Here is a 14,523-nt window from a genome sequence, read left to right as displayed (position 1 = left end):
ACATGCGCATACACAACTAGGGGCAATTTGAACCAGCCAATTAACCTGAAATGCATGTTTTTGGAATGTGGGAGGAAACTGGAGTGACTGGAGGAAACCCAGGCAAACACGGAGAGAACATGCAAACTCCGCAAAGGAAGGCTGTTAGGTGGGTTTGAACACATGACCTGAGAACTGTGCCGCGCACGCGCTAACCACTGCGCTGCCATGCCGCGCGTTTATGTTTCTAGTTTGCCAAAAAATAGAGTCGTCTAACTCCACAGAATAAATTGTGTGTTTCTTCACAGAAAACTAGCTTCTTTTCTACTCTAAAAGTGTTACGTTAACTGAAAACTATTGTCGTTTTCTTCTAAGTTGAATATGAGGTTCTATTTCAAAAGTATAGTATCTTCGATTGTTGAAAAACAATGTTGTCATATTCCATTCCAAAACATTGACGTCTTTTTCTACGCCAAAATATAGCTTCTATGGCGCCAAAAAACAGTGGCATCTTCTACTATGCCAAACACTATCTTCTTTGTCATCTAGTGGCCAAACGCTTTCCCAAAAATGTTTTCTTCTCAAACTAACATCTTTTTTTCCAGAATTATCGCATTGACTTTCTTCATTAAACATTTTGCTATGATGACATTATCTTTGTTTTCCTTGCCAAATCGAGTGTCCTCTTATTCTACGCAACACTAGTTTCTTTGCTCTTGACAAAAACTCAGTGTTTGCTTCCACACCGAAAACTTTCATTGTCATATTCCTTGCCTAAAACTATTGTAACATTCCCCTAAACCAGGGTTTGTCAAAACAAAATGTCGAAAGAGGCACATTATCCCTGAATATTTTATTTGTTTCAGTGCAATAAACAATTTTTTCTTCTTTACTGACAGCTAGCATAATTGAGCTCAAAGCATTTTGCCGTTTGTTTGCTACATTGAAAATTAGCATCTTATTGTTTCTGGGAAAACTATTATGACTACTTCTGTACACTTTTCAAATATTTAAGCCTCAACATTGCATTTTTTGCACTTTTCCATCTGTCAATTTTAGGTCAGTGGGGAATTAAAATCTCATTTGGTATGTTTTCACAAAGATCCGCATTGAAGCATATGCTAAATACTTGCCACAGGGTTAGACACTCCCTTACTTACTACTTTTCGACTTACGAAAAACGGCTGATACAAACCCTTTTTTCGATGTCGAAAACTACTTGGACAATGCTGTAAATTAGATTTTGTATTGTGCACTTTTTTTCCAAGTACAGGACACAACTGTAGTTCTTCTTTCCACCGCTACAGGCGTGTGGCGCTGTGAGAGCCCACCCAGCATCCACCCCGAAGAAGAAATCCGGCTTCTACTTCCTAGTTCGTGTGTTAACCTACTGTACTGTATCTCCAGCGCACTAAGAACTTTGACATTTGTATTGTTTTATATCGCGTGGATCCATTCAATAAGGTTGGTGTAAAGTGTAAAGAAGAGGCGAGCCGTTACTTTTGAAATGAAAGTGGAATAAAAAAAGCTTGATTCTGATGAGAAAATGGTTGGATCACTTTTTTTCGTCGACTCTCTACTACTATAGAGGATCTTTTGAGGCTCATCTCCCAAAAAGTAAGTCAAATTTAACTTAAGTAATATTTCGTAATGATAACAAAAAAGCGTTTTTTTCCCTAAATGTTAGCATATGTCTACCATGATATTTTCTTTAAGAGAGGGTGTGTTATTTAGCGCCTCCTTGTGAAGAAAAAAAAAATACTTTAGTCATCAAAAAAACATTAATTTAATTTATTTTTAAAAGACGAGCTATCATATAAACATGCACGCTTCAAACTACTCATAGTTGAGAAATTTTCACTTATTTTACATAACATGAACATCACCTAGAGGGACCGATTATAACTGCCATCCTCTACGATAAAAAACAGTAACCTTGCGATAGGCTAGGAAAAATAATTATAAGTAAAATTGTGCTATTTAGTTTGTTTGAGCCTCTGTAGTTCGTATTATTCCTTTTTTACGGTCAATTTCCGTTGCACTACAAAATATAGCGACAACCAGAGGTCAATTCATACACACGGTCTCTTTAAAATTTGATGCCGAGTTGTCTTTGTCCTCGCACCCTTAAATATCACATGACCACTCTGAAGACGTCTCACAGAGGGCGGTCCTATCAAACTGTCAACGTCTTTTTTAGGAACTCTCATCCTGCACGAAAGCCTTTAATACTTTAATTGACTTGCTTGAGGCAAACTGAACTAAGCAAAATGACACTAAATATATACCGGTATACGGTATTGTACGTTCACACATGTCTGCGTGTTTCCTACAGAACAATTACTCGGTTGTTGTTTGGGTAAGAATTAGGAATGACATTATAAAAAAAAAAAAAGTTCTGTTTTCTTTGTCATGTTCCCGGGTACGTATTATTCTCACAGTTATTTAAATGTGTTCAAACTGAGTCAAAGCACGAAATGTGCAGCTCATTCTGTACTTTGTTTAGTCCAAACACATATTGGCTCTCAAATCAGGAGAGTTCTTGGGAGCAAAAGGAACGAGTGTGAGAAACAGTAAATGTTCCTTTCAATAATAGATCCCAAGAGCTGCATTGACTGGGGGTCAACATTTTGCGGAGTGAAGTTAAGCAAACCATTTTTAAGGTAATATCTATGTGAGCATACTTAACATTTTGGATAATTAACAAACAATAGCATAAAGAAAACCCCTTGAAGAAGGTATTACTTTATCAATGAAAAATAACACTGTTGGCACACTAGTCCTAAAATAAGGTTGAAGATTAAATTATTATGTTTACAGATGTTACCTTTTACAACTTTTCTAAATTTTTTTAAAGGAAGCAGAAGTACTATTAAAAACATGTGAATAGAAGCAGATATTCCCACCACATGCAGCAAAGACTTCAACCTCAATTCTGCTCAGTTAAGAGTATTACTTTACATCAATGACTCAATTTTATTTGACTCGAGCGTTCATTGCTCTGAAAACAATTTTTTCGCCGTAGCCTTTTGTAACTTGTTGTCCGTTGTTACTGTGAAAGTTGACAAACGGTCTGATGAATTACAGTTGAGATCTTTTTGAGAGTTTTTTTGTGTTTTTAACACTGGAATTGGGTCTGCAGAGACATGCGGGAGGACAATGCAGGGAGCACTAACAATAATATGTAAACATTTTGAATTATTAAGCAAATGACAGAAGTGACACATTAAAGTGATCACAACTCTAAACTTGAATAAATGAAGAATGTTAACGAAAGAAGTTTGAGTGACGGAGAGGGGGGCCAAAAGCGAAAAAGAGAAAGAGAAAAAGACAAAGCCATAAAGACAGAGACTCAAGCAGAGAAACAGAGAGGTTCAAGTATAAAAGAAAGAAAGGATCACAAAAAAGGATGAACAAATGTAAAGACGATGGAAATGAGGAAAGAAAAGACGAAAGTAAAGGCTGAAAAGTACAAATAAATATATGAAGACGAAAGGACAAAATAAAAAAACAAAGACAGACAGACAGAAATGATCCTTCAAAAAAACAAAAGGATAAAATAATGAAAGAAACAGATGATGAAAGGAAAAAGTCAACAAAGGACATAATAAAAACAAATGAAAGGACAAAAAGGATAAAAAATATCAAAAGAAATGATGACAAAAAGGACAAAAGGAAGAGGGATAGGACAAAAATATAGCGAGGACAAGAGAAAGACAATACGAAAGAAAGCATGAAAGATAACGGACGAAAGACAGAAAATACAAAAGGAAGGAAGGAAGGACAGACAGACAGACCGAATGAAAGGACCAACATCCATCCCTGATCTGAACCGCTTATCCTCAGTAGGGTCGCGGTGGTGCTGGAGCCCATCCCAGCTATCTTCGGGCAGTGGGCAGGGGGAAATCCTGAACAGCCAGGGACAGACAATTCACTCGCTCATTCACATCTAGGGATCATTTGGAACGGCCAATTAACCTAACATGCCAGTTTTTGGAATTTGGGAGGAAACCGGAATGCACGGAGGAAACCCATGCAAGCACGGGGAGAACATGCAAACTCCACACAGGAAGGTTCTAGGACCAACATATGAATACATTTTTTTATCATCAACTAATTCAGCACTTTTTGTTAGTTGTTAGTTTAAATGAACATAGCACTTAGAACCGACCCGGGCACTCCAGTCCTTGAGGGCTACGGCCTTGTTTTTGTGGTTTCCCTGCTGTGATTTCAAGCTCCCGACATCATACCTTTTAAAGTCGATCTAACGTAATCTTACTTAGCACTACAGGGACAATACAAATTTATCATTGTGCCGAGTCATCAAAAGGCCCCGTGTTTGTCTATTTCTCCAAACGGTGAATACGTTTGCCACCATTATTCAAAAGAACACTCCGTCAAGTCAAACATTAGTTGCATTTGGTCCTTTTTGTCGCTGGCAATTTTGAGACAAGGATATAAATACCAAAACAGTTGGTCTGGTGGGGGACAAACGTCTTGCAGGCCGTGGAGATTTGCAACTGAGCGCTCAGAACAGCTTTGATGATCACGTCCTCCACCTTTCGCATCAACACTGGAACAAAAAAGGATGGACTGACATAAGAAGAGTGTTCTGCAACCACAGGGCCGTGGGTCGTTTTCACCAGACCACTCAGAATGAGAAAAAGTGACCTTTGTTTTTGCTTATACCTCATTTTTTCATGTATAACACACTTTTTATTTATACACGATGTTGTACGTTAGTATATTACCATATTTCAGCAATGATTGACCAGTCGAAAAATTCCGTGGACCACAATTGCGCAACATTGGATGCAATGAAAATCGAACCCGGATCGCGGAGGTAAGAGCGCTAAATTTTAACCACATGACCATTTGGGATGTAGATGACTAGGTAAAAGGCTTATGATTTTATCTCATTATAACACTACTTTTACTCACGTTACCACAATGTTAAGTATATGGGGTCATGATTAAAATAATTTATTGAAAACATAAACTATGAACACAATACCTGAATGAAGTTTAAAATGTATTTATTTAATGCCCTTTAAGTCAGAATTATCATATGATACGCAAAAGAGTGTTTTTCTATCCTTTAGTACAGTTTCACTGTATCCCTCAACTACCTGGGTGGTAGGGGCACCACTTCCTCTGGTTTCGGGCAAGTACAGCCTGACGGTGCCCATCTCTATCTACAATGTTTTTTTTGGGTAGAGGTTTGCTCCCCCACATGAAATAGATACCAGTAGCAGGAAAAAAAACACCAGATCTGCCTCAGATGTATTACCTCCATCATTTGGTCGCAGTTGTTGTTGACATCAGTCAAGTTGTTTGTTTGTAAAGCCCTTAATCACAAGAAGTCTCATAGGGCTGTACAGAATACCATTACACCTTCCCCTGATATGAAACCTGCATAAGGGCAAGGGAAAACTAAAAACCTCAGTGTGAGGAAAATGAAGAAACCTTAAGAAGGGACCTCACATTAAGTCAAGTCATGTTTATTTGTATAGCCCTTAACTACAAAGAGTCTGAAAGGGCTGCACAGACCATAGATTATTGCAAACCACAGACTATTTTTACACCATCCCCTGATCTAAAACCTACTTTAGGGCAAGGAAAAACATGAAGAATATGAAGAAACCTTGAGAAGGGACCACACATGAGGTAAGTAATCCCCTTTCCAGAATGATCAGGCTGCAATGGATATAGCAAGTGTATCAACAGACAATACAAAGATATCCTCGACAGATAATAGAAGTGATCACAGAATGTCCGGTTGACAGCTTCTTGAGGTCCCCATCATTTGAAGCTATTGAATACAAGTGTGTTTTAAACCCACATGTAAACACTTCCACTGAGGTTGCAGATCGAATCTCAGAGGCCAGAGCATTCCACAGCAACTGGGCCCGAAGGGAGAACGCTCTTGAACCTGCGCATTTCTTCTTGGCTCTTGGGATAACTAGTAAGACCAACTAGCTACAAACTTTTCTTAAAAGTAAAAATCGCATCAATGATCATTCGTCATTTTTTTCCATAACTGCACAAACTACAAGCTTCTTGAGAAACTATACCAGATCCTATATCACTGGGGAAAATCTCTTGCATTATGAAATTTTGAGTATAACATCGTACAATACTTGCAACACTTGCATTTGTAAAATATTAAAGGCGCTTTTCCTGGTAAAAGACTTTTCGTACAGTTTTGTATCTTTATTCAAATTATGCTATATGAAAACAAATTCTAGGGTGACCAACATTAAGGCTTTTTGAGAAGAAAAAAAAACAATTGATGATTTAATCATAAATTGCTTGTTTTTTTATAAATTGAATGACATATTTGAAAAAAAATCCCGAAATGTAATGCATTTGAGCTCAAATACGCAGCTTTTGATGAAATGTTATTTGAAAAACTATTAAAATGTTTAATTGAGTATTTATTTCACTGTTGCACCTCTAAATTTATATTTCATTAAAAAGTACACGTATTAATATTCGCCTATGTATAAAAGGAATCGCTTAAATCATGGTTCAGCACAATGACTGAAAACGGTTCATGAAACACGACCCAATTTACTAATTTCTCAACTCATTTTCATGCTGTTGATTTTTTTTCAACACACAACATGCGTCAAATAGTGGGGTTTTTGTGTGCTTTTCTAGTACTGTGACTAAAAAAAATTAATAATGAGATAAAACCTAATGCTTTTTAAGTCATCTTCATCCCAAGTGGTTTAATGGTTAGAGTCTAACAGTTAGACAGTATATCTAGGCTTCTTAACATTATTGTTGTTATTACCGCTAATGCTATTATTTGGCCGGGGTTCGTGGTATGGAAAAGGTTGGGGACCACTGCATTAGAGGACATACAAAATGAAAACAGTCGGAAAAAGTGGGACTCACGTGTTGTGTCTTTTCCCTCCTCCCTCAAGTAGCGCAACACTGCACTCATACTCCACTTATTGCCATAATCCTCCACCTCAGGATCGTCACAACTGCAATTAAAAAACAATGGACTTAGAACTAATTAACAAAAAGGTTCTGGTTCATAGTAATAAAACCGTTTACCTGACGTAATAGCTGCTCTTTTTGTTCACGCTGTAATTGGTCAGATGCATGAAGTTGTTCTTGATATTCTTTGCAGTCCTGTCATACTTGACAGTGGCAAATCTGCAAATAAATATGGCGGAAAAATCTCTAAAGGATCACCTGAGACTTGAAACGTTTTGTTTTCTGGACGTGTTTCAGAGGCATAGATGCCACATGGGAAACAATGAGAATTCTTTGGCACACACTAAGTACCTGAATTCCAACACAACCCAAAGGAATGTCAAGAGATAAAAGTGGGACCAGGAATTTAAGCCCATTTTATCGCTCACGGTTGAGAATTGAGCCAAAAAACACCGTCTGGTTTGCTCCCCATACTGTATAAATATAAAGTATAAGTAAGTATATCTGACACTGTCTGTTCTGTGTGGCTTATACAAAGTATACGTTTTTACCTGTACATGATTAAAACTGCACTTTGACATTGCCTCAGCTTGTTAATAAAACATTCTCCCTAATACTGTAGCCACATTTATCTTATGTAGCCAATACTGTAGTCCGATTATATTTTTATATTTATATATACTGTTGGAGAACATGGTTACAAAGTCCAAATGTCACTTCAGCCCAGATTTGATCTAGCGTGTTCCACCTGCTCTCTGCTGGTCAATAAGGGAATGGCAGCCAATAATATTTTTATTAATACTGTACTTGGAAGAAAAACGGACACTAAATAATATTTAACCACTAAATGCTGCTGTATCGTGTACTGCAACCAAGAAAAAAATCCACACAAGGAATTTCCACTAAAGTAACTTTATAAATTTGTATTTATAGACTTCTAAGTCGAATCATGGAGTTTTAATTAGTACTATATTGGTATAATATGAGGTTTAAGGCACAGAGTGAATTATTTAGCGCATATAATTCTAAAAAAAACACGATTCATTAAAAAAAAACCACAATATTGATTAAAACAAAAAGCAAAGATACATAAACCTTCACATAAATACATATTTTTAAATAATCATTGGTAAAGAAATGTGCATTTATTTAATATAACATGAGCCTCACCCAAAGGGAGCTGGTAGCCACCATCAGGTCTTACTATATGGACCTTACTACTGTATTTGAGGTTTTCCTGAAGTGGTTTATTTTTAACGCTAATGTTTTCTTTTCCTTGCAAATTATTAGCCGGCATATAATTTAACAATGTTTTGACCCTTTCTCAAACTAGAGTACTTTATATTAGGGATAATAATACAAGTCAAAAGTTGAAATTTTAACTTGAACAAAATGAACGTGTATCAACTCAAGAGTCAAAGATTTCTAGCTTTAACTCTAGATTGAAAGGGACATTGTGTATTCATTTGCACGTCCAAGAGGTAAAAAATCTTCATTAAAAAAGCAATGTTGATTTGAATGATATGAAAAAAATCATGACTATTGATTAATCGAGCATTTTAAAAAAAATTACCCGTAGGTCGAAGAAAAAAGCATTTATCTATTTCACAACGCATGATTCTCACTTAAAGGGAGCGGACATAATTATCCATCATCTTGCTGAAACGAGTACCTCTAAAAACCAAAAGCTTTCAGAAGGCTAAAAATAAAAAATAAATAAAAAATGTCTTTATAGTTTGCAACATTCCTTGTGATTGAGGCACTAGTTTTTGGTTGCACTACACTAGGGGTCTCAAACGAGGGGCCCAAGGGCAAAAAGGTGCCCCATAAGGACAGCTGAGGTGTTCACCAGTGCTGGATCATTGTACTTTTCTCCTATGATATATTTAAATTAGTTGACTGAGTCTATCTAACCTGGTAATAACATGAGAAAAAACATGGTAATAACATGATAAGAAGTTATTTTAGAAACGCATATCGAACTAACCGTAAATTCCAGACTATAGAGCGCACCTGATTATAAGCCGCACCCACCGCATTTCGGTAGGAAAACTGATTTTGTACATATACAAGCCGCACCTGTATATTAGCCGCATACGCCCACATTGAAAAAAAAAACGCAATACAAACACGAAATTAACCCATTCCCGATACAGTCCAAAAAGCACAGTCGGCAATAAGAATGGAAAATGATACCGGTACTTAACATTTAATGCTGACCGGCAGAGTCCGGGTGCCCGTTGAAAGTAATCCAAGGAAAAAAGTGTATATTTCCAAAGGTAAGGGTGGGAAAAATATATATCCACTATTGTCGACCGCGTCCACAAACACGTCTCACCTTTACTCCACTTCCCGTCAGCCCGCGTTTGCCCCGCCCCTTCTTTCTCATTTGCCCGTGCAAATCATCAGAATAAGTTTCTAAAATAAATACATTACAAAAATATACAGTTGCAAATACATATTATACATGATTACACATATTTACAAAGAAAGAAGGTACACCGAGAGAGTTTTCAAAGCTTTAATAATAATAATATAACTATCATCCCAAACCGTGCCTGTGAAGGGTAGCAAAACGCTACTAGGAACACACTCGCAACCCAGTAAACAGCTCTGTTAAAAAAAAATACCCTGCTTTTAGTAAGCACGGTAAACCGTCCTCATCCTATTTCTTATAACCGTCGTCATCAAAGTCGTCTTCCTTCGATATGGGAAAGAGACTTTGTCATATAGACGTCGTCCCACGCTCCCTTATTCAGGAACACGCTAGCATCACGCTCGCAAAGCAAAGTTTACTTGCAGTAGCTCCGTTTCCTTCTATATCAGACAGCTCGATTGCGTTTAGCTTGAAAGTTGAGTCATGTGCTTTTCTTTTTGCAATTTGCATGATGAGGATATGTCTACGTTAATTTAATTTGTGCACAAGTCAAGAAGTTGCAGTCTTAATCTTACCTTTTGTACTCGAGCGCCGCTGGCGGCCGCTAGAAAAATTACATAAATTGGCCACATCACTGAATAAGCCGCAGGGTTGAAAGTTTGGGTTGAAAGTTTGGGAAAAAAAGTAGTGGCTTATAGTCCGGAATTTACGGTAGTTCTCTTCGCGCTAAGTATTAACAAAAAGGTTTCCTGGGATTGAAGAAGGTTGGAGACCCCTGCACAGCATAATACAGTGACTTCTAGTGATCAAATATTACTCAGTGTTCCTCTTCAAGCAAAATCCTGTTTGTATCCATATCCGGGAGTGGCCAGTGAAGATGAAATCACAAACCCTCAGATAAAGACCAATCACGGTATACCTGATTTCTGAAGACACAACTGTGATTGGTCATTAGTTGAAGCCTAAGCAACTGTGATGTCATCTTCCCTCGACAGCATTCTTAAAATTGTGCTGGATATTGCTTCTTAACTCGTGCTCTACAAAAATGTGTTTGGACTATATGAGGCCGTTGAGCCTAATAGTGCTAAGAGAACTTGGCTTTAAACCTTTCTTCCCTTTTTAAGATCCAATGGTAGCATGTACAAATGCTCCCCTACTTACGGGCATTCGACTGATGAAAAATGGTAGATTCGAACATTTTTTTCAAAATGTCGAAAAATATCCGGACATTGCTGTAAGTTAGATTTTGTATTGTGTGCACCTTTTTCCGAGTACAGGAAAGGACTGCACTGCTTCTTTCCCCTGCTACCGACCTGTGGCGCTGTGAGAGGTCACCCAGCATCCATTCCGAAGAAGAAATCCTGCTTCTACTTTCTAGTTTGTGTGTATACAGTACACACTGCACTGTATCTCTAGCACGCTAAGAACTTTTTTATTGTGTAATATCTCGTGCATCCATTCAATATATTTGGTGTAAAGTGTAAAGAAGAGGCGAGCCGTTTCATTTGAAATAAAAGTGGAATAAGAAAGCTTGATCCGGTTGAGAAAATGGTCTGATTGCTCTTTTTCAGCCACTTTTTACCACGGAGGAGGAAATCGCCAAACTCTTGAAGCTCATCTTCCAAAAGTAAGTTAAACGTAACTTTATTTATCTTTATAGAGCATATTATTGAATGAAATGTTTATTTTTTTAGTACAAAACAATACAGGTTAATTATACAAGGCTTAAACATACATTCCTTACTAAATTTAGCAGTGAAGCAAATTACGAACAAATTCAACTTATGATCAACCGGAACCCATCTTGTTCTTAAGTAGGGCAGCGCCTGTATTTACTTTTAAACTGGTTTCCTTTTTAAGTTAAGAGCACTTCAAAAAATACACATAATTGCACTCACCTCGCGAGGCCTTCCTCATACACGTAGATAAGAAGGGGATCATATGATGTGACCAGCACATACAAGCGCATGTCAAACTTAAACTCTGTTGGAAAGCATAAAATAAGCGTTAACTAAGTATTCGCCATTCACCTCGTAAAACGTGAAAACAAGCGGGCATAATAAACTCTAAATACTGAAAAACTCACCATCTATGAGGAGAGGGTTATGAATGTACCGGGATACCAAAATATTCTCATCAACGGCAATCTGATTTGGCTGCAAAATCAAGTAAAGATAAATCAGTAAAAGCACATTTTGAAAAACATGGACAGTTTTTGATCTACATTCTTGACAATTATTAAGGGATACACTTGTATTGACTATTGATGTGCTACCTAACAACTCTATTTGTAAAGCCAGGAAAAAATTTTCATGGATAAAGCATGACATCTTGTCTCTTAATCGTCAATAAATGTAGATATACGCTACAACAAGGTTACTAGAGGTGTGTACTTTGGATGTAACAATAATGGAAAAATCGAGATCAAACAATATTAATATTGCCAAAAGATATTTTCATAATATGTCTTAAAATTAAAACGAGCATATTTTATTAAAAGGCCAGATTATGTTCCATTTGTGCTACTTCAGTGCAGTTTAATTTTGGGTAGGAATGTTTACCTGACTTGCATACCATTAGTATTCCATTTGTATTTAATTTCAGGGTGTAGCAAATTTGTTTTCTTCTTTGCTTTTATCAAAATATATGTTTTTAATTTAAATGTATGCACTGGTACGATGTACTGTTTTTCAGTTGAATACATGTTTACATGTAGCTGTTTTATTTTCTGTATTTAATTGCACTGCATTTTCAAAATAGGAGCTGCACAAAATCTTGGCCCATCTTTAGTCAGTTGTTAAACACCATTTTTATTCTTTTACTGCATTTTAACATAATTGAAAAGAACGATTAATAGCAAAAAAATTACGTTTTATCTACCAACTGCCTCAGACTCTGATATGCTCCCAGTGCCTATTTAAACCCACTCCTATCTGTCCCCTGTTGTCAGTCCGTCTGCGAAACCTCAGTGTATACTAGGCAAGCCTTTTTCGACCCTGACTCCCACCTGTCCCGTTTTTGCTCCCGTCTGTCTTCGGCTACGACCCGTTTTGATTTCGACCACGTCTGCTCTCCCGTGCCGACTTATGACCCACTTTTGATCCCGACGACGTTTTTGCTCTCCTGTCCCAGCCATCGATCTGTTCATCCGCCCTTGACACCGCCATCGCTTGCTACGGAAGATCCACTTCCGTGTTCGGATCAAAAACTGAGTACAAGAGTAACTTTCTTCCCGCGCCTAGCGAACACCGTATCGTGGGCTCAGCGCTTTCTCTTTCCTTTAATAAAATTTGTGAGAAACGTAACACATTTGGGTCCTGTTTCCGTTCTGGTCCTAACAAATAAATAGATAAATACTATTGTAGCATTAAAAAGGCAATAACACTGAAAAATTGTAATAAGAAAAACAAGAACATTGCTCCTTATTTAATTCAAAAATACAATTAAGTAGGTTCAAAAAAAAAATCCTACCCAGAATGAAAAATAAGAAATATATATAAAATACATTAAAAGTGTGAAAACGTATAAATCAGACAGTGATGGCACAGCACTCAAAAATGCTTTGCACGAACCAAAGTGGGAGTCAGCAGCCTGTAGCCATGGAGCTTTTTCAGAAACATTTAAAGATTGGAAAAATTGTACATTTTTTGTGAAGTTATTCTTTTAGAGGACTAACATGACACAAACATGTTTAATGTTTTATAATAGAAATTAAATTTCATATGACTAACTTATGTATGAATCCACGTGTTGTAAATGGATTTATATAAGGCTTTTATTTTTTGTGGATCCAGACAACTTGTATATGAATACTTTTTTGTTTTAATTGAAAAATAGGTTTACATAAGGCTTTTATTTTTTTGCGGCTCCAGACATATTGTTTTGTGTTGGTCAGTTATGGCTCTTTCAACATTTTGGGTTGTTGATGCTTGAGTTAAGGGCTACTTTCATAGAAGACTGAAGAAAGCAGAGATTTAAAACCAATATAGGGACTGAAAAATGAATTGTAGTCAAACTCTCATTGTAGTTGCACTTGGGAGTTTTTTATGAGGCGGTACTTGGTGTAAAATGTACTCAAGGGACTTTCATAAAGTAATCAGATATCAACACAACACAGAAGTTTTAGAGACAATGGCCAATGGAAGGTCACGTTGTCTTTTAATAGGTTAAAATATCCCGAATAAAGTTGACTTTCAAGTTAACCGGAGAGTGTTTCAGATCTGGCTCCAGTTCATAGAAGAAAACACAAGTACGTGTACATACTATATATCTTCCTTTTCTCCAAACATCACTCTGACATTCTTTTCATAAAAACGCCAAGGAAGAAGAATAATTGTGCAAATGTTTTCAAACAGTGAGAGGCTTGTGGAGCTGCTCCAAAAAGCAAAAGTCCTTGAAGTGTGTGATTTACTCCGGCAAATTAATTCACGTTTCAAACGCCACTAGATAGCGCTTTTCAAATAGAGTGCAAAGCGTAACATCTGCCGGGCCAATAGTTAAGTAGCGTACGATTCGCCCGGTAATCTCTCAGACAATGAATTGCAAAATGTTCATTACCAGTCTCACTTAGACTGTTCTCACACCAGTGAAGAGTAACGACTTGCACATGTAAAATCTATTCATCCGCTTTTAAAAGCGCTTATCCAGTTGTGCAAAGTTGGAGTGCATCCCGACTTTATACGTGAGAAACGCAGACTACAAAATGAACTAGTTGCCAGTCAATCTCAGTGCACATATCGAGACAGATGACCATTCGGTCGGACAATTTAACGAGTTAGGGGGCCAGGCAGCAGGCTAAATGTGCGAAAACAGAGACTCTTCACTACTTCTCCCTTCAGTTATCACTGGTTTAATGTGGATTTTGAATTGAATCAAATTGTCATTATTGTCATTGATGTCCACATATTGTGTATTGTGTTCTGCAGCAGAGAACACACAGCAAATGTCATTTCAGGGGCATGTTGTGTAAATATGACTATGTGTGCGCGACTGTAATAGGATGTCAAACAAATGGCACTATGTGTCCACTGAAACAAACTGCCAAGCACGACAAACGCTAGTTGTTTTAGTGGATTGTTACATTGAAAAAATAAATCATCAATTAAATCGGACTCTAAGGAAGCTCAGAAGAGCGCAACGAAATGGTGATCACCGACGAGTGCTCTGTGGATTATTATGGGGTCAAAGAAGAGACTGCATCGGCAGATACAGCAGTA

The 14,523-nt window shown here is 37.2% G+C and overlaps 1 protein-coding gene across 2 annotated transcripts in view; it reads right to left on the bottom strand.

The window, feature by feature from the left end:
• Positions 1-14,523, bottom strand: part of ttll5 (tubulin tyrosine ligase-like family, member 5) — a 118,014-nt gene that overhangs the window by 92,237 nt on the left and 11,254 nt on the right. For both annotated transcript variants that reach the window (XM_088355210.1, XM_088355208.1), the window contains exons 7-11: positions 11,394-11,463; positions 11,206-11,290; positions 7,048-7,149; positions 6,883-6,974; positions 4,445-4,552 (exon numbers count right to left, since the gene is read on the bottom strand). In XM_088355210.1, the coding sequence (XP_088211336.1) occupies positions 4,445-4,552; positions 6,883-6,974; positions 7,048-7,149; positions 11,206-11,290; positions 11,394-11,463 (457 nt within the window). The remainder of the gene's footprint in view (positions 1-4,444; positions 4,553-6,882; positions 6,975-7,047; positions 7,150-11,205; positions 11,291-11,393; positions 11,464-14,523) is intronic.

Source organism: Urocampus carinirostris, chromosome 15 (assembly GCF_059441175.1).
Source record: "Urocampus carinirostris isolate Australia breed hairy pipefish chromosome 15, RoL_Ucar_1.0, whole genome shotgun sequence".
In the NCBI taxonomy this organism is placed as follows: domain Eukaryota; kingdom Metazoa; phylum Chordata; class Actinopteri; order Syngnathiformes; family Syngnathidae; genus Urocampus; species Urocampus carinirostris.
Note: the sequence above shows the minus strand (reverse complement) of the source record. Positions and strands in the feature narration are given on the sequence as shown.